Source organism: Zingiber officinale, chromosome 2A (assembly GCF_018446385.1).
Source record: "Zingiber officinale cultivar Zhangliang chromosome 2A, Zo_v1.1, whole genome shotgun sequence".
NCBI classification, from domain to species: Eukaryota; Viridiplantae; Streptophyta; class Magnoliopsida; order Zingiberales; family Zingiberaceae; genus Zingiber; species Zingiber officinale.
This window is the reverse complement of record NC_055988.1, coordinates 112,231,820-112,253,847: the sequence shown is the minus strand read 5'-3', so window position 1 is coordinate 112,253,847 and position 22,028 is coordinate 112,231,820. Positions and strand designations below refer to the sequence as shown.

At 36.9% G+C, this 22,028-nt stretch overlaps 1 protein-coding gene across 1 annotated transcript; it reads left to right on the top strand.

Annotated features, from left to right (window-relative positions):
• The first annotated feature begins 7,038 nt into the window (after nucleotides 1-7,038).
• Nucleotides 7,039-14,956, top strand: LOC122041951 (mitochondrial fission protein ELM1-like). The gene is made up of 10 exons (XM_042601851.1): nucleotides 7,039-7,416; nucleotides 7,936-8,174; nucleotides 12,219-12,315; nucleotides 12,398-12,547; nucleotides 12,622-12,748; nucleotides 13,672-13,784; nucleotides 13,864-13,927; nucleotides 14,000-14,093; nucleotides 14,171-14,279; nucleotides 14,548-14,956. Exons 1-10 carry the CDS (start codon nucleotides 7,204-7,206, stop codon nucleotides 14,647-14,649), a joined length of 1,308 nt encoding a protein of 435 aa, XP_042457785.1. The 5' UTR covers nucleotides 7,039-7,203; the 3' UTR covers nucleotides 14,650-14,956.
• The last annotated feature ends 7,072 nt before the right edge of the window (nucleotides 14,957-22,028 follow it).

Below are 22,028 nucleotides of genomic sequence, written 5' to 3'. Positions count from 1 at the left end.
GGAGGAAAGCTACAATGAAGGGGGAGCATCAGAATATGAGGTAAGTCAAGTATGTGTCTCATCTCCTGAAAAGTTATTTCAATTTATTAAGATTCTTTCCAAGGATTTAGTAAAATTAGAAAAAAAAAATGTAGACTTGAAAAGACAATTAGCCAATGCATGCCCCATAGATTTATTTGATCATTTAAAAATAGAAAATAACAAATTGAAAATAGAAATAGAATATTTAAAAATTTGTGCATGCTTAAATAATCAAAATATTAGGAGATATAATAATTTAAACTGGTATTTTAAATACCATAAGAGCCAAATTAGGAAAATATCATAAAAATATATTCTAAGAAATTTCTAATTAATCATATAGGAAGGAACCTATTTTGGATTCTAAAATCATATTTAGATTAATTACTTTCTTAGGGCTTTTAGAAAAAAAGTTAAATGTTTAAATTCTTTAAGAGGCTTTATCTAGAAGTGGTTGATACTCTAATAACAAAGAAGGCCTAGTACCTAGCCATAACCTGTAAGTCAATTACTGAATTGAATGTTTAATTGACTTACTATGAAGCATTCAACTAATGCTTTAAATTTTTACTAGAAAAATTTATTTAAAAAGGTCTAACTATTAAAATTTGTTTAAGTTAATCTAAATAATCTTTTGAAATTTTTTTTGTTAAAAATTTTTATGAACTAGTGATCAAAATGTAATTTTTTTTAATTTTGCCAAAAATTCAACTTTCTGTGAAATTTTTTCTATTCAACCCTTGCTACAGTTTTTATTATTAAAGAAGTTTTTTTTAAATCAAAGTTTTGAAACTTAACTTTTCATATTTTTTTTCCTTAGACATTTTAGACCTTCCAAGTAATATATTTAACGTACCCCACTTTTAATGTGATCAAAAGAGGGAGTAGTAAATATTAAGTCTAAGGGGAAGTAATATAATTTTAATCTTTTTTATTTTTGTACTTAATTTCTGTACTTACAATTTTTTTATTTTGCAAAAATTATAACTATTTGTTTATGGTTTACCCTAACTTAACTTAGATTTGATCACATAAAAAGGGGGAGATTATTAGTATCCCAAGGTAGTTTTAATGTGATCAACCAAATCAAGTTAGATGTTGTTGGTTTTTAACCCCTGTATCTAAGTGTGCAAGAACTTAGGAGTATAGGAAGTCGAGCAAAAGACGTAACTAGTGAGAAGGACGGCACGGGAGAGAGCCGACGGGCTCAGTGCATCTGAGTGACAAGGTGCTGCGGAAGAGTACGTGGGCCGATGAGAAGGAGGCGTGCAGTGTTTCCGAAGCTGGAGCGAAAGCTTGATCGAGAAGGTCGGAAGTTGGGTTCGGGTGAGCCCTATTCTGGATGGTCGAAATCACCTAAGCAAGCGGAGCCGGAGTGGAAGCCCCAAACTGAAAAGTAAACTAGCGAGTTAACTTGGTCTGAGCGCCTGGACTCAGTCCAGGCACCCAGACGGCCCAGGCTCCTGGAATAGAAGTTTTAGCCATTTGCAACGTTGCGCATCCCACTACGTCAGGGATAAACTTTTATCCCATTCCAGGCACCTGGAACCCTTTCAGGTGCTCCGAGCAGGGGCTATAAAAGCAGCCTTGCTCCCAGAAGCTAATAACAACAAGAAAAAAGAGAGAAATAACACTTGTAATTGATTCAATTTCAGTTTAGCTTTCTAGTTGTGATATTTAACTGTTATAAGAGACTTCTCCACTTAGAGGAGAATTTTAGTAAGTCTTACATCTTCTTTGGATTAACAACCTCCCTAGTTGTAACCAAGTAATTTATTTGTGCCTCATTTTTTTAGTCTTTTAATCATTTTTATACAAGTATTGATAATTATTAAGCTATAAAGTTCGAGGAAGGTTCATTTTTCTTTGCAGGGCTATTCACCCCCCCCCCCCCCCCCTCCTCCTCCTCCTCTAGTCGGCCACCAAGGATCCAACATATAGCTCTTTGGCTATCAGCTCAATTGCTTTCCTAGTCAGCTTTGTGGCATATACGGTCTCTATTTCCTTGAACTTTTGTGAGAGGGTCTTGGCCTCGACGGTCTTTTTATCCAAGTTTGATAAAGCCCTCGCTTTCCGAGTGCCTTCAAACTTGAACCGAGACTCACAAGTCCACACATTAGCTTGTAGACTTTCAATGGTAGTCGACTGGGAGGTCCCTCTCTCTTTCTCCTCAAAGAGGACTTTCTCAGCCTTCAGCAGTAGCTCATTTCAGCTAGTCACCTCTTTCTTCAAATATGCCAGCTCCTCTAGGAGTTTATCGGGAGGAACCCTAGAGGATTCTAACTCCTCCACCCTCTTTTTCAGGACCTTGTTTGCATGGTCTAGGTCCACCAAATTTTGGTAAATAGCTAGCCCTGTGACCCAAAACTAGTGAAATGCAAAAAGGCAGTGAGTTTAAGAGAAACAAAGGAGGCTTTAATAAGGGTTGAAACTTACCCTTATCACATCATGGGAAAAGCCGTCCACCAAGATGCTCAATGTTCAGTTGGTAGTTCATCCCACACAATCCTCCTAGGCGGCATCAAGTTTGACCTTTAATCTGATCAGGTATTGTCGCCGAGGGGGTTCAGCGGATTTGAGGAAGTTGCAGACCAACCCCTCTAGGAAAGTAACCTCAAGGTTGCACTAACCTTTGTTGAAGCGGGCCCACGTGACGAATTGGGTTCTGGAGAAGAACCCCTTCTAAGAGATTGGCTATGCAACAATAGCCCCATGACCCTTCTAAAAATTGACATATATATGATAGCATCCACCATCCCAGCGACCCCACATGGTCAGCCCCACGACCATCTGTGAGGATGTAAATCGGAAATTTATAGTTGGTTAGAGTGCGAGGAAGGGTTTTTTTCTCGATTTTGTTAAGATTCAAACCCTTGAGAAAATTGACATATATAGATCATATAGTATATAACTTCCATACTACACATCTACATCTTGATTTTATCATTAAAGATATTGATATTATAATTACTTAGAGTTTATTACAGTTATAGTCTAGTAATTATGACCTTTTTAGTCATATACCCATGGAGTTAATGAACTAGATTATTTTACAGGGATTTTCTATATCTATAAAGTCTGGCATTATTGTTGAGGTCAACTAAGGTTTACTTTTGTGTTGTGTACAAATCACATATAGCCTAAGTGAGACATTATTAGATTTAATCTCTATTTGGTAAGCTTACATGTTATTTGTAAGCATGTAAGTTTATGCCATAAGGAGAACCAAACCCATTAATTATCTAACTTATGTTTATTCAAGGTTTGGATTATTAGATATGGGTTCATGTGTAGAATCCATTAACCTACTCCATTATTATTAATGGGTTGATAATAGATGAGTCTATATAGGATATGATCCCCGTTGGATTATAATAGGTCCCAATCACAACCTAAGAAATGAAAGTGAAAGAAAGAAGCTCTCTTCGAGTAAGAACAAACCATAAATTTTATGGAGAACTTTTCCTATACTTCTTCCCCCATGAGAAAGGCTTAAATACAAATTATTTCATAACCTCCTCCTACTTTTAGGACAACTATCCATATGCATAAAATAAAAACTAATATTTGAAAACATAATTCATAACCGACAGAAACCAGTTATTTTAGTGCTTATCGGAATCAAACTACAACTGCAATATATTCACTAAAATTCAATCAATATATTTCTGATTCGATCGTTGAGATTTTTGTGATTGTTGAGTTCTTAGCTTATCAATACCCTCATCTGTCACTAGAACTTTGTCCTCAAGGTGCATGTTGAAGAATTGATATAGTGGCTAGCGCATGAGGTGTTGCCACAATGAGATCTGGGGTTCGAATCTCGATAAAGTTGAGGTAAATACCTCCCTTATATGCTAGTCACTATTCTAAAAGTTAGTAGCCGCCCGTGATTTACCTCCTCCGTGTTGATCTTGGGATGGATTGATGGGGGCACTGGAGACGATCGTATTCATCTTTTTTTGCCACAATGTTGAAGAACTGATCTTGTAAAACTGTGGTCGCCTCCCAAGTAGCATCATCCATTGGAAGTCGTTTCCACTGAACGAGGCTTTCTTCGACAAAACGCGACCCTTTTTTAACCCAACGTGTATCCAAAATGGCTTCAGGTTCCAAAACATTTGCATCGTCATCATCAGCAAGTGGCAAGTCAAGTGTAGCATTGTGAGAGTCCCCCACCTTCTTCTTAAGCAGCGAAATATGAAAAACTGGATGAACTTTGTATCCTTCTAATAGCATTAATTTATATACAACCTTCCCAACACGTTCCTCAATCGGATGTGGCCAATAGAATTTAATTGAAAAGTTTTTTAGAAGCCCTGCGAAAAATAGATTGTTGTCGATAAGGATGAAGTTGAAGGAAAACCATGTCACCTATTTGATACTCAAGGTGAGTCGCTTGGAATCTGTGATCTGCTTCATACGGTTCATAGTGGAATGTAAGTTGAGCTTCAACTGGCGCAATATGTCATCTCGGGAGGCTAATTATTAGTCAACTTTATGAACTGGAGATGTACCTAACTCATAGTGCGAAATGGTTAAGGTAATCACCCATACAAAGCTTGGAAACAGGTCATCTCTGTTGAAGCATGGTAAGTCGTGTTATACCAAAACTATGGCCATGGAAGAAAACAAGTTCATTTACAAGGTTGATGATGCACAAAGCAGTGAAGATATTGCTCAACACATTGGTTAACAACTTCAGATTGTCCATCCGTTCATGGGTGGTAGGAAGAACTCCTGTTTAATGTTGTGCCTAATAACTTGAAGAACTCCTGCCAAAAATGGCTAATGAACATCAGATCCCTATCAATAATAATTGATTGTGGAATTCCATCCAGCTTGACGACACCATCAATAAACATTTCAGCTACCAATTTGGCTATGAAAGGGTGTGTCAAAGCCAGCCCCGGTCCTAACATTTGGGAGGCCCGGGGCGAAACGATCAAAATAGGTCCTTAATTTTTTATTTTCATAAAGTAAAGATTATTTATAATGATTTCTTCTAGTTTTTCTAGATGTAAAATCATCTATAATATTATTAATTTCAAGATTTTCTAAAATATCTTTTCAATAAATAAAATTGTTAATCCATTTAATTTCTCTTGTGACATTGTTGATCTCCTTTTTAATAATTTTAATTTTGAATAATTTTGAGAAACTTTATCTATAATTTTTCAAAATAATGAGTATTTGAAAAATGTCTATAGTAATGTTCAAAAGGAACTTTTCAACTAAAATATTATATGTATTATTATCAAGATTATCTCAATTCTTTGGATCATATATATCGAGGAAATAAAAAAGAAAAATGAAGAGAAAAAATTGATGCAATTATAAATAAATTCAAGATAAAATTGAAAAATAAAGAGAATATGAGAAAGGAGACGCAGAAATCGCAACAGGTGCGGTGGCAGAGGATGTGCAACAGTGAAAGTTTACAAGGTTAATTCTCAATTAATATATGCATATATAAATTATATAAATGTTTCAAATTATGGGCCCCTCCCAAACTTGGGCCCTGGGCAATCGCCCAGGGTGGCCCGGCCTCTGGGCCGGGGCTGGTCAAAGCTAGAAAATGTGATGATTTACTCAAACGATCTACCACCACAAGAATTGTATTTTTGTCATTGGAAGTTGGAAGTCCTTCGATGTTTTTGTCATTGGAAGTTGGAAGTCCTTCGATGAAGTCCATTGTAATGTTGTCCCAGACTTGACATGGAACTAGTAATGGTTGTAAGAGGCCTACTGGAGCTAGAGTTTCAGATTTAACTCTTTGGCAAATACCATAGGAAGAGACATATGTTGGTATAATTTGTACTAATGGTCTAACTCAAATTTTGATGAATGACAAGTAAGTTAAATTAGGTTTTGTTGTGATCTAACAACCTGCCTAAATGTGCAGAAGAAGTCCAAATAGGTCGACGGGCTGACCAGATATTTGACAGGAAATCCAGCTAGGTCGACGGATCGACCAGATAGTTGGTACGAAGCCCAAATAGGTCAACGGGCTGATCGAATATCTGGCAAGAAGTCCAGCTAGGTCGACGGGCCGACCGGATAGCTGGTATAAAGTTCAGACAGGTCGAAGGGTTGACCGAATGTCTGACAAACTAGTAACTTAAGGTAAGTCACTAGAGAAAAGTGACCAAATTAGGACATGTTCCGGTTGAAGGGATAGTAGGTGTCGGTCCAGTTTAGGTCCATTTGACATCTCTAAGCTGAGACCTTGACTAGTTTTTGGTCCTAGGAGGATAAGAACTAATTAATATTCTTTATTATTATTAAATTATCCTAATACTTATTTTATAGGGTATTTTAGACTAATATCATTTTGCAGAAAAAAAAGAGAAAATTGTCTTCGGATGTAATCCATCGACCACAATTGTAATTTTGCTAAAAAAAAATATTATATAATACAGAGCTATTTTAATTAAAACTAGCATAAGGGAATAATTTTAAATAAAAGTATTATAATAAAAGTTATTTTAATTAAATTTTGATTACAAGTACTAATAATATTAGCCTAGTTAAAAGTATTTTAATATTAATTAAAACTACTTTAATCTATTAAAATTATAATTTTGACAAAACTTATTATAACGTAAAGCCGTTTTAATTAAAAATATATAAAATGGAATAATTTAAATTAAAACTACCGCAAAAAAAAATAATTCTTTTAACAAAAATTATTTTTTATATAAAATAATTTTATTAAAATTGTTTAGAATGATTTTAATTGCAATTATTTTTTATATTGGGAGATGAGAGTATGATAGTACAGTAGGAAAATATTGATATTTAAATTTGAGTTTGAAAATTATCGATTTGAAATTTAAAAATATAAAATGTATGAATTATTTCCTCGAATTATTCGGATTTTTAATTTAAGTATATTTAAATTAAAATTATATAAAAATAATTAAACTTTGATTTGAATTCGGCTCACGAGTAAATCAAAGAAACTATAATGGGTTGAGCCGAACCGGAAAGCTCGCGAAGAGGCTCGAATCGGCAACCGATGAGATCGACTAAAACGCAAAGCAGCAGAACTTGGCGTACAAGGAAGCGAGCGCCTATGGAACCCTAATTTATTTGTCGTTCCAAAGCCATCGCGTGTTCGGGGACGATGAGATTGATAGCTCTAGTCGCATGAGCCTCCGATCCTAATTGGCTCTTTCGATGATTCGGACGACTGGCTCCTCGATAGCTGCGATGAGGCCTATCAGGCTTCCGGAGCCACCGACCGTCACGACGGGTATACCGGATATCTTTGAGGGCGGAGTTAACGTCGTCAGACGGGCTATTGTGATCGGTAACGGATTCCCTGGGGCAGAGAACCAGAGTATTGGCTTAGTTCGTGCCTTAGGGTTGGCGGACAAATTTTCAATATACGTAAGACTTCCCTTAACGTTGTTAACTTCCGCTTTGTATTTGATTTCCTGAAAATCGTCGATGCGTGGCTTGGGAATTTACTGAATCTAATGGGAGAAATGTTCCAGTTCTTTATTTAACGAAAGTTCAACTTTGATTTTTCTGGCGGTAGAACGAGAACTTAGATTTAGGGGAAATTTAGTCCTCAAATAATTGTAGCACCGAGATGTAAATAATCAAAAGCAAACGTCTGACCATCTGCCTTATTGGATCCTATTTTTTCTTTTATAGACACTAAAGATGGATAGATACTTTTTGTTTATAATTAACTCAAGTGAAATGTTGTCGAATTTTGAATAACCTAATGTAGAGTTTGATGGAAAAATGTTCATCTTGCGCTGTTACAAAATTAATAATTTTCTATTTTCAAAAAAGAAAAACATGTTTGACAACTTTATAAGGGGTTCTATTTCTTGTTTGTTATGTTCAGATGCTGAACCATACTTCTTCTTTTTTTTCCTATCTTGCCAAAATCCATAGCGTGTAACCAGACCAAGAGGTGGAGTAAATGATTGGCTCCATTGGCTTCCTGTCTCACTTCATAAAGTTTTGGAGAACCTAATCAGACAGATATTTGGCAACTCAACATTTGGCATGTTGCTTCGAGGGAGGAAGTTGGATTCTTTTTGTGTTCAGAATGGTGGATATGTTGGTTTGTCATCCATTCTGGAGGCAGATGCAACTAAAATTGCAATAATCGCTCGTGAAACTTTTGAAAAGTGAGTATCTTTGGTTTAATGATTGTTTAATGTATTACTAAGTTTGATTTCTTCAACTGTTGCGGTGCAGGATTATTTTGCATTTTGTATTTACTATGAGTTGCATACTATATTAAATTTATGCAAAAGTTGGTGAATCTTGCATGCTTTTATTCTTTATTTCTATCAGAGGAGATCTTTTAATTTCAAGTTATATTCTTGCAAAAGTTGGTTAATTTTTGAATCCACTGCAAATTTGATGATGATTTCTAACTTATCTGATCACTTGAGCATGGAGCTTGGATGGGAAATAGGTGGTAGATGTTTTTAATGAAGACTTAACTAAGGCTACGTTTGGTAGGGTGTAATCTGCCTTGTAATGTAATCTTGATTACATTACAAGGTTGATTATTTTGTTTGGTTTAACTTTAAACTTGTAATGTAATGTAATCTCGATTACAAAGGGTAATGAAGTTTTGTAATCTGGATTACAAAGTAAATACTATGTAATCCGATTACATTACGAGGTCACTGCTTAACTAAAATTTGAATGCCGAATATATCCCTAGTCAGCCGCCGCCCCCGCCACCGCTTGTCTCCCGCCATCGCTGGGCGCCCACCGCCCGTCGCCCGCCATCGCCGGTCGCCTGCCGCCCGCCCGTCGGCCACTCGCCATCGGCCGCCCGCCTGCCGCCGACAGCAACCAGTGGTGACGGCCACTAGTTGTCGGTGGCTGCCGCAAGCTTCGACAGAGGGCGGCGGCCCGTCAGTAAAAGTCGCAGGATATTTTTGTCATTTTATAATAATATGAATTACATTTCTTATAAAAAATAATAGATACCAAACAAAATAATGTAATCACTCTTGTAATCAAAGATTACATACATTATATTATCAAACGTAGTAATGTAATCAATATTACATTACATTACATTACATTACAAATTTGATTACATTACAAGTTCCATTACATTATACCCAACCAAACGTAATCTAAATAGAGATCTGATTACCTCATTGACTAAGATAACTTGCTTGATTAATTGTATAAGAAACCAATCGATCAACCTCAAGTGGACGACTCATAAAATATTGTTACACAGAGGCAATGGTTCTCCTGCCCATTTCCGCTATTATTGTAACACTATTAGGTGTTGAATGTGATTGCTATGGGTGGCAAAGGTTGGTGTTGCCACATACATAACCACATTAGGGGTTGTCCTAATTTCACATTGAGCATGAACTTTCCAAGAGTCTCCAAGATCACTAGATTGGATTTTCTTCCTTTGCCATAAAATGCTTTAAATGTATTGGCTTGGATAATTTGGAAATGTTCAATGACATTGACTAGCATTGTTGTTGGTGAGGCTAGTGGGAAATGACGCTTTAAATGTTTACCTATTATGGTGATAGCCTATTATGTGTCATGGAGGAGTTGCCCTCTTGTAACTTGTGTGCTGCCCTACTTGCCATCATAACTTCCCCACCATGACTTTGCCCTGATTTGACTTTTTGAGACACCCCTGGACTCTCCACTCACCATGTGTTTTGTAGAATGACCCAATCATAAAGGAGGAACGCTAGTGACTTTGCAAATCGGCTATCCTAAGGGCTATTGATAAATATTGGTTTTGAGAGGGGGCCATCTTCTTAGTTCATAGGAATGTGATGTTGACTTAGGATTGGATGCTTATGGATTGCTGCTTGGATATGTTCCAAGATTTAGGAGGGAGCGGGGTTGACCTTATTAGTGGTTAAAATCAGAAGAATAGGTGACTTAGAAAGAGTCTTTTAGTTGATTGGTACATAAGTAGCCAGGTAGTCGACTTAAGGTTGAGCAGAAACAAAACATTCTATTTGGGTTTACTTGAATTTTAGTTGACTTATAGTCCGGTTGACTGTTAGTCAACTAATGTACTTGATCACTTGACTTAGGACTGAAAAGAAGCGATCAAAATATTTCTGTTTGGGGCTTGTTGATTGGCTAACGACTAAAGCTAAGTCAGTTGCTTGGGTGGCTAGGTCAGTCAACTAATGAGCAACTGAGAATTTGGAAAAGAGCCCGTTATATTCTAAGCTCTAAAGGAGCTGGAATTTGAGGCTATAAATATGGGGCCTCGGAGACTCGAACTGGTTATTGAAAGTGTTCTATTTTGTGATTCCTAAGCTCTGTATTGTTGTTCCATTGTGCTTTAATCTTCATCCTTCTTTATATTCAATTTTTAATCTTTTATTAGAAGTGTAAAGGTTTCTCTTCCTCTTGTTGTTGGTCGAGAAGAAGGAATAGAGCTTTATGCTAACGGGTGATGTAGTGATGAATTATAGGCCGTGGAATTATAGTGCATATTTTAAGTGTAAAGGTTTCTTTTCCTCTTGTGTCAGTTCGCGTGACATCTCTCCGCTCTAGATAAGCTTCATAAGACTGAAACGTTGTTTTGCTTAGAAGTCTTGCTTTCTCCTAAAGAGGTCTATCCAATTTGGTTGCTGAAACTGGTAGTCCCCATTTTACAACAATATATGGCTGTCTGAATTAGGAAATATGCTATGTCACTCAAGGGTCTATTTTGCATCATCTTGTCTCTCTTGAAACTGAAAAAATTCACAAAAATGTTTATTATTTTTGAAAAAAATGATCCTAGTGGTTAGGGACTGAAGCATATATCTGATCCAATATCTTTGATTTTGATGAATGAAGTTCCTTAGTATTGCCATTCCTTCTGATTACTTTTAAGAAATCATAGAAGCCCCTGGGCTATGGTCATCCAGGCACCCGTGGTTTGATCCCTAGCTATGGTGAATTTGCAGAAATTTTTCTTCTAAATGGGGCGCTCAACCAAAAGGATGTTGGGCTTCTTGGCCGCCCGCCGTGAGCGCTTCCCGATTTACCCTGGTGGCCAGTGGAAAAAAGTCCGTGGGGTCGGGTCGGTCACCCCAGGGCTAGCTGGGTTTATCATTTTTTTTAAGAAATCATAGAAGTACAAAGCAAGATACTTGAGATCGGAGAACTTCTATTATTAACAGCGTTGTAAATGGTGGTAGGTGGTGGCGGGGAGGTCAATGACCGCCTAGGTGGTTGATTTTTTTTTTACTATTTTTTGTACATGATATTATAAATAGTCATTTTTCTTATATTTATTTTTAATAAAATATATTAATTAAAAATAAAAAATTTAATCTAAATATTTTTTAAAAAAATTATATATATATATATATATATAATAGGATAATTTTATTAGATTTTAATTAAATTTTTTTAAATTATCTCAATCATAGTTAGGAGTTGATTAAAATTATTAACTTAAACTTTAATTATGGCTCGGGCGATGCTTCTGAGCTCGTTGTCGGGCCCCGGCAATGTTTCTGGGCCCGTCGTCGGGCTCGGGCAACGCTTTCGGGCCCGTCGCCGGGCTCATGCGACGCATTCAGACTTGTCGTCGAGCTTAGGCGACTCGTCCATATGCATCGCGGTGGCAAAATGGCGGCAGTAGCGGTGGTGGTTCCAAGTGCGATGGTGGCGGAAGGAGGTGAGTTACCGTCTAAAGCACCGTCTCAGGCAAAGGCGATGTGGTTGATACCCACCTCCCGCCTAGGTGGCCGCCATTTAGAACACTGATTATTAATCTTGTCTATGTTTAGTTTATTATTCTATTCATCCTGTAGCAAGATTTTTTTTTACTAGTTACTTCAGATTAGATATATTTTTTCTAGATACTAGGGCAGGAATTCTTTCTAAGGACAGTCTAATTATTTTTTTTTTCTTCTAATTTTTGGGCTGACTTCACCTTTTTCTGTTAATATATCAAAAAACAACCATTCTACTTTTAAAATCTATTTTATTATTATGTAAGTTGAATTTATCTGTTCTGGTTCCAAATGGCAACTCTCTAGCTGATTGTCTGAATTATTTGTATATTAGTAGTATCCTGATATCTGTTGATTATTGATACTAATCTTCTCTAGAAAATATCTGCTGAAATATGTTTTTATGACCTTTATGCGGGCTTCAATTAGACTGGGGATAAACTAACTAATTACTATATTATCACATTTACTTTTCTTGTTCAGAGAAGGTCCACTCTTGGTAGTTTCTTCTGGTCGGGACACCATATCAGTTGCCAGTTCAATAAAACGTCTAGCATCAGAAAATGTTTTTGTCATTCAGGCCAGTAATTTTACAGATCAGGTTGGTTATCAGATTCGTCTGTTATATTTGTTTGTTAATGTCATCTTTCATTTCATTTCAGATTCAACATCCAAGGTCGAGACTTGACAGGTTTGACTTGGTTGTAACTCCTCGTCATGACTACTATGCTCTAACTGCCAGTGGACAACAGGAGATTCCTCGTATTATGAGACGGTGGATAACACCAAGAGAACCACCTGGCAAGAATGTGGTATGATTCTTCTTCATTGTTGTTTTTAATTTTGCTCATCTTGTTGGCTTGGAGATTTGACTTAGGAATTTCAGGTCGTCACTGTTGGAGCACTACATCAGGCTGATTCTGCTGCACTTCGTATTGCTGCAACTGTTTGGCATGATGAATTAGCTCCTTTGCCAAAGCCATTACTTGTAGTTAATATTGGAGGGCCCACAAGTAATGTTCCTTTAATTTGAGTTTATTTTCTTGATTCTTTTTGTTTTAGAGACTTGTATTTGGCAAGCTATATGTTTATTTGACATTGAGAACCTATTCCCTTCCCCATCTAGTTATTGCAGTTTGTAAGATGTTAGTTTTGATGATTGGTAGAATCATAACAAATATATATATATATATATATATATATATAAGTGAATTATGTTGTTGTTGAATATTTTGGAAGATTTTTTTTATGATAAATGACTCTAAATAGGATTTTTTTTTTTTTTTGAATGCACTAGTGTGAGCAAGACACATTTAGCAGCACTACTACTGGCCATTTTCTTTTCAAACTATTTTGAATAGAAAAGTAAATAGTATGGGGTAAAGAATTATTTATTAAGCTTGCAACAAACTGCAACCTTTTCAATAAATATCAAGTGGATGTCTTGGGATGTGATCATCTTGTTTGGAACTAATTCATCTTTATGATTGTAGTCAATTCTGGTGATTTGAAATTTCAACTGTGCTTGTAAATTAGGAAATGGAAATGTCCTATTAAATTGTCTTTTTATTTTTTATGTGAGAGCAATTGATAGTGGCACAAATTTAATCGACCAATAAAATTAACTACAGGGAGGAATTTTAGGAATTATTGTTCCTAACAAAGGAATTTATTCATTTATTGTTGATTTAGTCTGATTTCCAATTCCATAGATATATCGTTCCTAGCCAGATTGGTTGGGTTTATATTGGAAGTCATTGATATGTTCATAATGCTGATATTCAGTTTGAGTGATTCTTTTCAATACTGAAAGAACTACTAAATTAGCACACAGTTGGTACATGTCTGATTATCCTTATTTGCTTCGCACTTTTCTTTTATCCTGAATAGTTTGGCTTTCAGTATTTCATTGAATTGAGATTTGAAATTCTTCCAGGGAACTGCAAATATACTTCAAATCTCGCTAGACAGTTGGTGGGCTCACTTCAGAATGTGCTTGCAAGCTGTGGAAGTGTTAGAATTTCTTTCTCAAGGAGGACTCCTAGAAAGGTTACAGGGTTTAACTTTAACTAAATTTTTCATTCATTTTGCAAATCACTGAGATAAAATGTATAATTACTGTTGGCAGGTTTCTGAGATTGTACTAAGGGAGCTTGGTGGCCATCCAAAGATATATATTTGGGACGGAGAAGGTAGTTTCAAAGTATGTTGTATAAATATTTATACCAGGTGTAATTTTTTTTTTCCATATTACGATGTTTTAGATCCAAATCCACACATGGGGCACCTGGCATGGGCCGACGCATTCGTCATCACTGCAGATTCAATCAGTTTGGTTAGCGAAGCTTGCAGCACAGGGTATTTATATATAATTTCTTGTTGTGGTAATTTGAGAAATAAGTTCTTGTTATTTAGCCTCTTAGTTTGTACCGCAGGAAGCCTGTTTATGTTATCGGAAGTGAGCATTGCAAGTGGAAATTCTCAGCATTTCACAAGACACTACGTGAACGAGGTTTAGTGCGACCATTTACAGGGTTAGAAGACGTAAGCCACTTCTCTTTAAATCCAATTTGATTAAATTTATTCGAGGTGTGTCTTTTCAAGTTTGGTTATGATTAGCTAACTAAAGTTTGGTTAGGGAAGAATTCATTCAACCTTGATGGATCATTTTTCTCCGTAATAATAGTAAGACTAGGATATCCAATATTCTTGCTGCTATTAGTTTATTGATATTGATATACTTCAGCATGATTCTATTTCGAAATTAGATTATGTGCGCTGTAAATAATTGTCAAATTCTTGAATCTGTTAGATTTCGGATACCTTCAGCTACCCACCTCTGAATGATGCTGCTGAAGTTGCTGTTCGGGTTCGCGAGGTCCTTGCTCAAAGGGGGCTTACATTACGTCGTTAGACAGTCATACAATGCCAAATACACATGTGGATTCGACATGGTCACAGTTGAGACCGTCGATCAGTTTATATTGTTTTGGTTGTTCCTCTTTTGAGTTGGAGAAATAAAAAAAGAAGTGAATATAGTGGCTACAACAGCGGCGTCTATATGCTTTTGTATATTTGAGCGGTAACACGAGGGGTTAGGCTAATTAATTACTATCATTATTGAGATTTTTTTATAAGGACAAGGATCTTTATTTCTCAATAATGAGCATTGCTGACCTCAAACAATTATCATTGTGAAATAGTTTTTTTAAAAGCCCAAACGGATCTTGCTCGTATGGGATAGTGCCTCAAGTCTTGGACACATTTCAATGGTTAAAATTGTGGATCTGTGTAATCGACCTTTGTACATGATTATCCACCAACTCATTTTCTATCATGTTCTTGATCATCTAGTATCAAGTTAAGTTTTGTTTATTGGAATTGTGAAAATGGTTTTTTTCCACTTCCATTTATTATCAAAAATATATTTCAATCTACCTCAGAATATTTTATTTTTAAAAATATTTTTATTTTTAGTGCTGTCTTAGTAGTTATGATTTTGTAATCATTATAATTTCATAATTGTTATCCTTATATAATTATATTTCATAATATATATATATATATATATATATATATATAGTGGTGATATCATACACATCTTGTTCATGGGCAATTGCTAGGTGACTTTCATTGAGTCTGGGCATCCGACCACTCTCGGGCGGTCCAAATGGATTTTGACCACTTAGGGTGCTTAGGAGGAGTCCGAACGCCTAGATTCAATGAAAATCGCCTAACAGTCACTCATGAATAAATGTGTAGGGTATATATATATATATAATAGTTATACTACGGACTCTATCCTGCGGATAACTACGGACCAACTGCCATGTCATATTATATTATTTTTTTTAATTAAATATTTTCTCTTTCTTAATTTTTTTCTTCTCGTTGTAATGAAGCAATCGGGCCTCGTCGCCGCTGCCACCCGCCTATCTGCTGGCCGCCTGTCCCACTGCCTCCGGACGCTCTGGAATCCGGTCGCGATCCCGTCGGAATCCGGCCGCGATCCCGCCGGAATCCGGCCGCGATCCCACCGGAATCTGGCGCGATTGCGGCCAGACTCTGGACGCTATCGCGACTGGACACTCACCACTGGACGCTCGCGACTGGACGCCATCGTGTCAGATTCCGGCGAGATCGCGGTCGGATTCCGGCGTGATCGTGGCCGGAATTTGGCGCGATCGCGTCTAGTCGCGAGCGCGTCCGGAATCCGGCCGCGATCCCGTCGAATTCCGATCGCGATCGCATCCGGAATCTGGCGCGATCGCGGCCGGATTCCGGACGCGATCGGGCCAAATTCCGACCACGATCGCGTCGGAATCCGACCGCGATCTCGCCGGAATCTGGCGCGACTAGATCCCCTCTCAACTCGGCGGTGGGCAGGCAACAGCAGCCGCGATCCCCGACGAGTTCACCCCTTGGCCTACAGTGTGGGTGGGTCCAGGCGGCCGGAGCCCACCGGCGGTGGCCAGATGGCCGGTGGCAGAGCGGGTGGCGGGTGGCGAGTGGTGCGGTGAACTGCTTCTCAGCGAAACGAGAACAAACGAAGCAGAAGAAAAAAACAACAGAAGAAAGAGAAAAAATTTTATAAAAAAATAATAAAATAATGACATGGCATTTAGTCCGTAGCAATCCGTAAATAATGGTCCGTAGCATAACATTTCTATATATATATATATATATATATACTATGCTGAGGAACAAATGATACGTGCCTAGCTATCTAGGCGCCTTCATTTCAAATTTTTTTTTTTAAATCAATATTTTTTCAAAAAAAAAACATTATATCTCGTGAGATCTAAAATTTTTTTATCTTGATTAATATAATCCAAGAAAAAAGCTTGAACCTTAAAAAAAATATCCTATTGCTTAAATCAACTTATAACTCAACTCCTAAATTTTAAAATCTTAAATCCTAAATACATATAATATATATAAAAAAATTAAAAAAAAACTTTCTAGATTCAATTTAAGTACCCTAAATTCGCACAGTCACATAGTAATGAGTCCACAGCACATATAGAAATGATTTTGGCACAGTAGGGCCCTATCAGGCGTCGACCACCCCTATCTAGGCCCTACATGCTAGCCGATGTCTCCCATGACAATAGGGTCCTATAGGCATTGACCTCCCCTACCCGCGCGACCACAATGGTTCCCAAACGATGAGGAATCTGAGCCGAGCTATTTCTCCCTGACCTCAACCTCCAACAGTCCCTGACGCAAAACCAACCTTTGCGAGGTTGCCTACCAGGAAAGCAATGCCAGGCTAATGACCAGACGACATCAAGAGTACAACCCAACAATTGTCTTCCTTAATGCAATTGACTAGTAGACGATGCTTCGTTGGTACGGTCATCCATGCGATCTGCCTAATGCTCACGTGACATCTTATATAGACCTTCCACTTCCACGACTATATAAGGCTCCATAAAGGAAAGTGAAAGTATAATTTTCTTCCCTCATGCGAAAGCTATTCTTCTCTATCTTTCTTCTTCTTTGAGCTCTTATGCAATGTCAACCCCCAACTGACACACTTCGATTCACAAGACACAGGAAGCGAGCAAGCCGTTGGATCTGCCTCAATCACGATCCTAGAAGGAGAGGAAGAATCCGATCAGGTGAAGGACACCATCAAATTGACATCATCTGTAAGAAAAGATATAAAAAGTTATGATGAAAAATACTAGGAAAACTACGAGGGAGCATCAACTTGATGAATTTATGGAAAAACTCGACCTACCTAAGCAGCACATAGGGGAAGTATATACTATGCACAAAGGGGAACCCTCCTTTGTGGCGGATTAGGGAAACGAAATCATCAGAGTGGCTCCTTCTTACCTCGAACAAACCACTTGCATTTCTAAACAACTCTCCCTCGAACAGAGAGAATTCTTAATTAGTTGTCTGATGAGAAATCAAGACATCTTGCTTGATCCTTGAAAGATCTGACAAGAGTCCGAACGCATATAGTGGAATACCCTTTGCATGTCAAGTCGGACGCCTGCACAATTAAGCAAAAAGACGCTACTTCTGCCTAGAGAAGGATAAAGTCATATGTGAAGAAGTGCAAAAGTTGTTGGAAGTCGGACATGTGCAGGAATTACAGAACCCGACCTAGTTATCAAATGTAGTATGTACCTAAGTCATTCAGAAAATAGCGCATGTGTGTCGACTTTTGAGATCTAATAAGATTTGTCCTAAAAATTATTATCCCTTGTCGTGAATGGATCAGTTGGTCGACTCCACCACAGGCCACAAATTCATATTCATGATGGATACCTACCAAGAATATCATCAAATTTCCTTGACCAAAGCCGAATAAGGTCAGCTTCATCACGATGACATTTTTTGTTATGTCGTTATGCCATTCAAATTAAAGAATGTCAAAATTATACATCAATGACTCATGGATCGAGTCTTTGTCAAACTATTGGGATGAAATATCGAGTATACGTCGACAATATACTCTTCATATCTCTATTGGCCGGAGACTTGGTGCTTGATCAAGAAGAGACTTATCATGATTTTGTAGAAATTCAAATGAAGTTCAACCTCGAGAAGTGCACATTCGGGGTAAGGAAAGACGATTCCTTGGTTATATGGTGATCGAGCGTGGAGGCTAATCCGAAAAAAATCGAAGCCATTCAACCAATGCAGCTTCCATGGAACTTAAAAAGTCTCTGTGCTGCTTTATTTCTAGGTCAAGCGGTTTACAGCTCTCTGTGCTGCTTTATTTCTAGGTCAGCTAATAAAAATCTCTCTTTCTTCGAAATTCTCAAAAAGTCACGTGGTTCCTGGTTCCAATGAGACGAAAAATGTGACAAAACCTTCTTGGAGTTGAAATTAACATTCCTAGCTAAACGCCGCCAGGGTGAGGAGCTACCGTGTATCTAACAAAATATATATATATATATATATTTTAGAATATCCATAATAATATTAAATATTTCTCTCAAATATTTACGATTTTCATGTCCACATCATCAATCAAATATCCTACTTCTCAAATATCCTAAATGTTACAATCAAAATCCGCTCAACCAAATATTTATGGGTCTCACCTACCAAATATTTTATTCTCAAATATCTCAAATTATATAATAAAATTTCTTAATAAAGTAATCATTACCCTTTATGAGGTCCACTTGCATGCCACCTATTATGAAATCACCGAGCATAAAATTATATCCGGTGATTTTTATTCACCTCTCAAAATATCCCCCACAATAGGGGATATTTGAGAGGGAGGATATTTAGAGAAATATTTCCTCCAAATATCCTCCATTAGAGATATCCCTACATAAGTTATTTATTTAAAGGCCCTGAACTTCGTTATACTAGTCTTGAGAAATTGACTATGGAGATAACTTGGATAGCTCGACGTCTACGTTCTTATTTTCTATCTCATCCCATTGACATGTTTATCAAAATTCTTCAGTCGAGTCCTCACACACCCAGAGGCTACTGAACAAATTATTAAATAGGCAATCGAACTCAGTAAATATGACATTGAGTATCGACCGTGCCCCTCTATCAAGGCACAAGCTCTTACCGACTTCTTGGTAGAGTTCGTTCGGGATGAGAAATACGAGCAATGGGTGGCCTACCCAAACGGTTCTTCAAATAATGAAGGCAGCGGAGTCGAAGTTGTTCTAATCTCCCCACAAGGAGAAGAAATCAAGTTGGCAGTACGACTCATCTTCCGAGTATCAAATAATATGGCCAAATACAAGGCCTTGTTAATTGACCTACGCATGAAATTTAGTGTCGAATGGATCCTGGTCAATATGGATTCCTAACTTGTGGTACAACAAGTGAATGGAGTTTTCAAAACCAAAGATGAGAAATGCTGAAAATACTGCACAGCCATGGAAAAAGTCAAGGAACACTTTGTTGAAGTCTTAATAAAATAAGGCATTTGGGCATAAACTAAAAAGTAGATGAATTAGCTAGATTGACCAGCACTTTGGGAGAATGGACCTCCCGAGAAATGATATCTCAGATAAATTTACTACCTCAACTATGAACCAAGTCAGAACAGATGCTATGCGATTGGCGGACCAAATGTTTGACATTCTTTCACGAAGGAAAGCTACCTATCGAGCCCGTGCGAGCGAAGCAACTGAAATATATAGTCACAAGGTTGTCTCATTAAAGGAACCCTATTTAAGCGACCCAGCATGGGTCCCCTCCTACGATGCTTGGGGGAACAAGAAGTTGATTGTCTTGTGAAAATTACACAAAGGAGCATGCGGGAATCACATAGGTGGTTTCTTACTCGCTTCGAAGATATTGTTGATCGGATATTTATGACCACCCAATGAAAAGACACAATGCAATTAATAAAGGCCTGTGAAAGTTGTCAGCAATGTCACACTTAGCATACTCAACTAACTCAACTGATGAGGTCATAGGTAGCTACTTGGGAATGAACATAGTATCGGATATTTATGACCACCTAATGAAAAGACACAATGCAATTAATAAAGGCCTGTGAAAGTTGTCAGCAATGTCACACTTTGGCATACCCAACTAACTCAACTGATGAGATCATAGGTAGCTACTGGGAATGAACATAGTAGAATCTTTCCCAATAAGAACAAGACAAAAGTACATCTCTTGATAGTTATCATCGACTATTTTTCTAAATGGATAGAAGGCTAACTATTAAACCGTATTACCGAGCAAGCTATCACAAAGTTCTTATAATAAAATATTATATGCCAATTCGGTAACTCTCAAGGTTGATATCAAATAATAGATGACAATTCGAAAAAGATACAAGATTGGATAAAGAAAATAATCATGCACCAAAGGTAAAGAAAATTGAAGTCAAAGAAATAACTATTCATCTCTATTGTAGAATATGTTGATTGTCTTTTAGTCAGAGGCTTTATCTCGAACTCGAATCTTACCAATATAGAATACGAAACAAAGCTAAGAATCTATAATACATGAATCAATCAATCTATCCATTTTATTAGTAATTTCATTTACTACTAATTAATAAATTAGTTAACTCTTTATTGATATCTACTCAATTATATATGATTAATAATTCAATTAACCTTAAATGAATTAATTAAATCACTATACAATCATTAACAATTAAATATCTAATTAATTGATGACCAATTAACTCATATAAATTAACCGTTAAGCAATCAACATTAACCAACTACTAATAAACCCATTGACCAACCCTAATTTATAAGACTTATTAATTAATCAAATATTGTATGTTAATTGATTAATTAATCAATTTCGATTAATCCAGCTATAGTTAATTAAACTATAACCTAATAACATTAATTAGCTTTATAATATTCATTTAATCATCTGGTTAGTTATCAATTAACTAATTAATCTCAATAATTAGCTAGTTATTAAATGGATTAACACAATCGATTAGTCATACAAACCCTAATTAATCAATTAATCAAACCAAAATCCTAATTAATCAGTACGCCTAATATAATATAACTCCTTTCTTCTGTCTTTGGCAGTTCGCAGCGGTGAGGCCGACAGACGATCAGCTACGCATGGAGGCCGTGGTGGCGCCCGTGACATTACTTAGCAAAGGGGCAAGCGAGGACACGAACAGCGGCGACAATAATGAAGGAACGCGCAACGTTGCACATGTATAGATAAGTTTAAAATCAAATAATAATTTTTACAAAACTATTACATGGGGCGAAAGCACTTCTATGTTTCCTAAACAAACTCGAGGGTCAAAAGGGACAAGAGCTACTTATTTTAAGATTTATACAATGTTTAGATGCTGGAAAAGTGTTTCTAAATCAACTACAAACAACAAATTTGAATACATGCAACAGTAAAATAACAATAGGAATACCTAGAGAAGGACCGTATCATATATTGAAGAAGGAGAAAGGTCAGTCAATGGTAAAGAGGCAAAGCAACATTTACAAAGGGCATAGTCAGTGATGGAAGGTCCCTCAAGGTAGTACGGTGATTGAGACATGAAATTATATGAGATCTTGAAGTCGAAATTCACCATGTCCGAATATATTTTTTCCTATGTCTTGACCACTTGTACTAATGACTAGTAGCCACCAATAATTTACCTCCTCCGTATTAACCTAGGAATGGATTAACAAGGACGCTAAGAGTGAACGAATCACTCTTTGTCACATAACCAATGTTGAAAGATAAAAGAAAAAGGTATACTAACGTAGCAGTATAAAATGAATAGGCTAATATTTCAACAGACATCAATCAATTTAAGCAAAACATAAACTAAAATCTAGTTTTTTGGGGTGATGC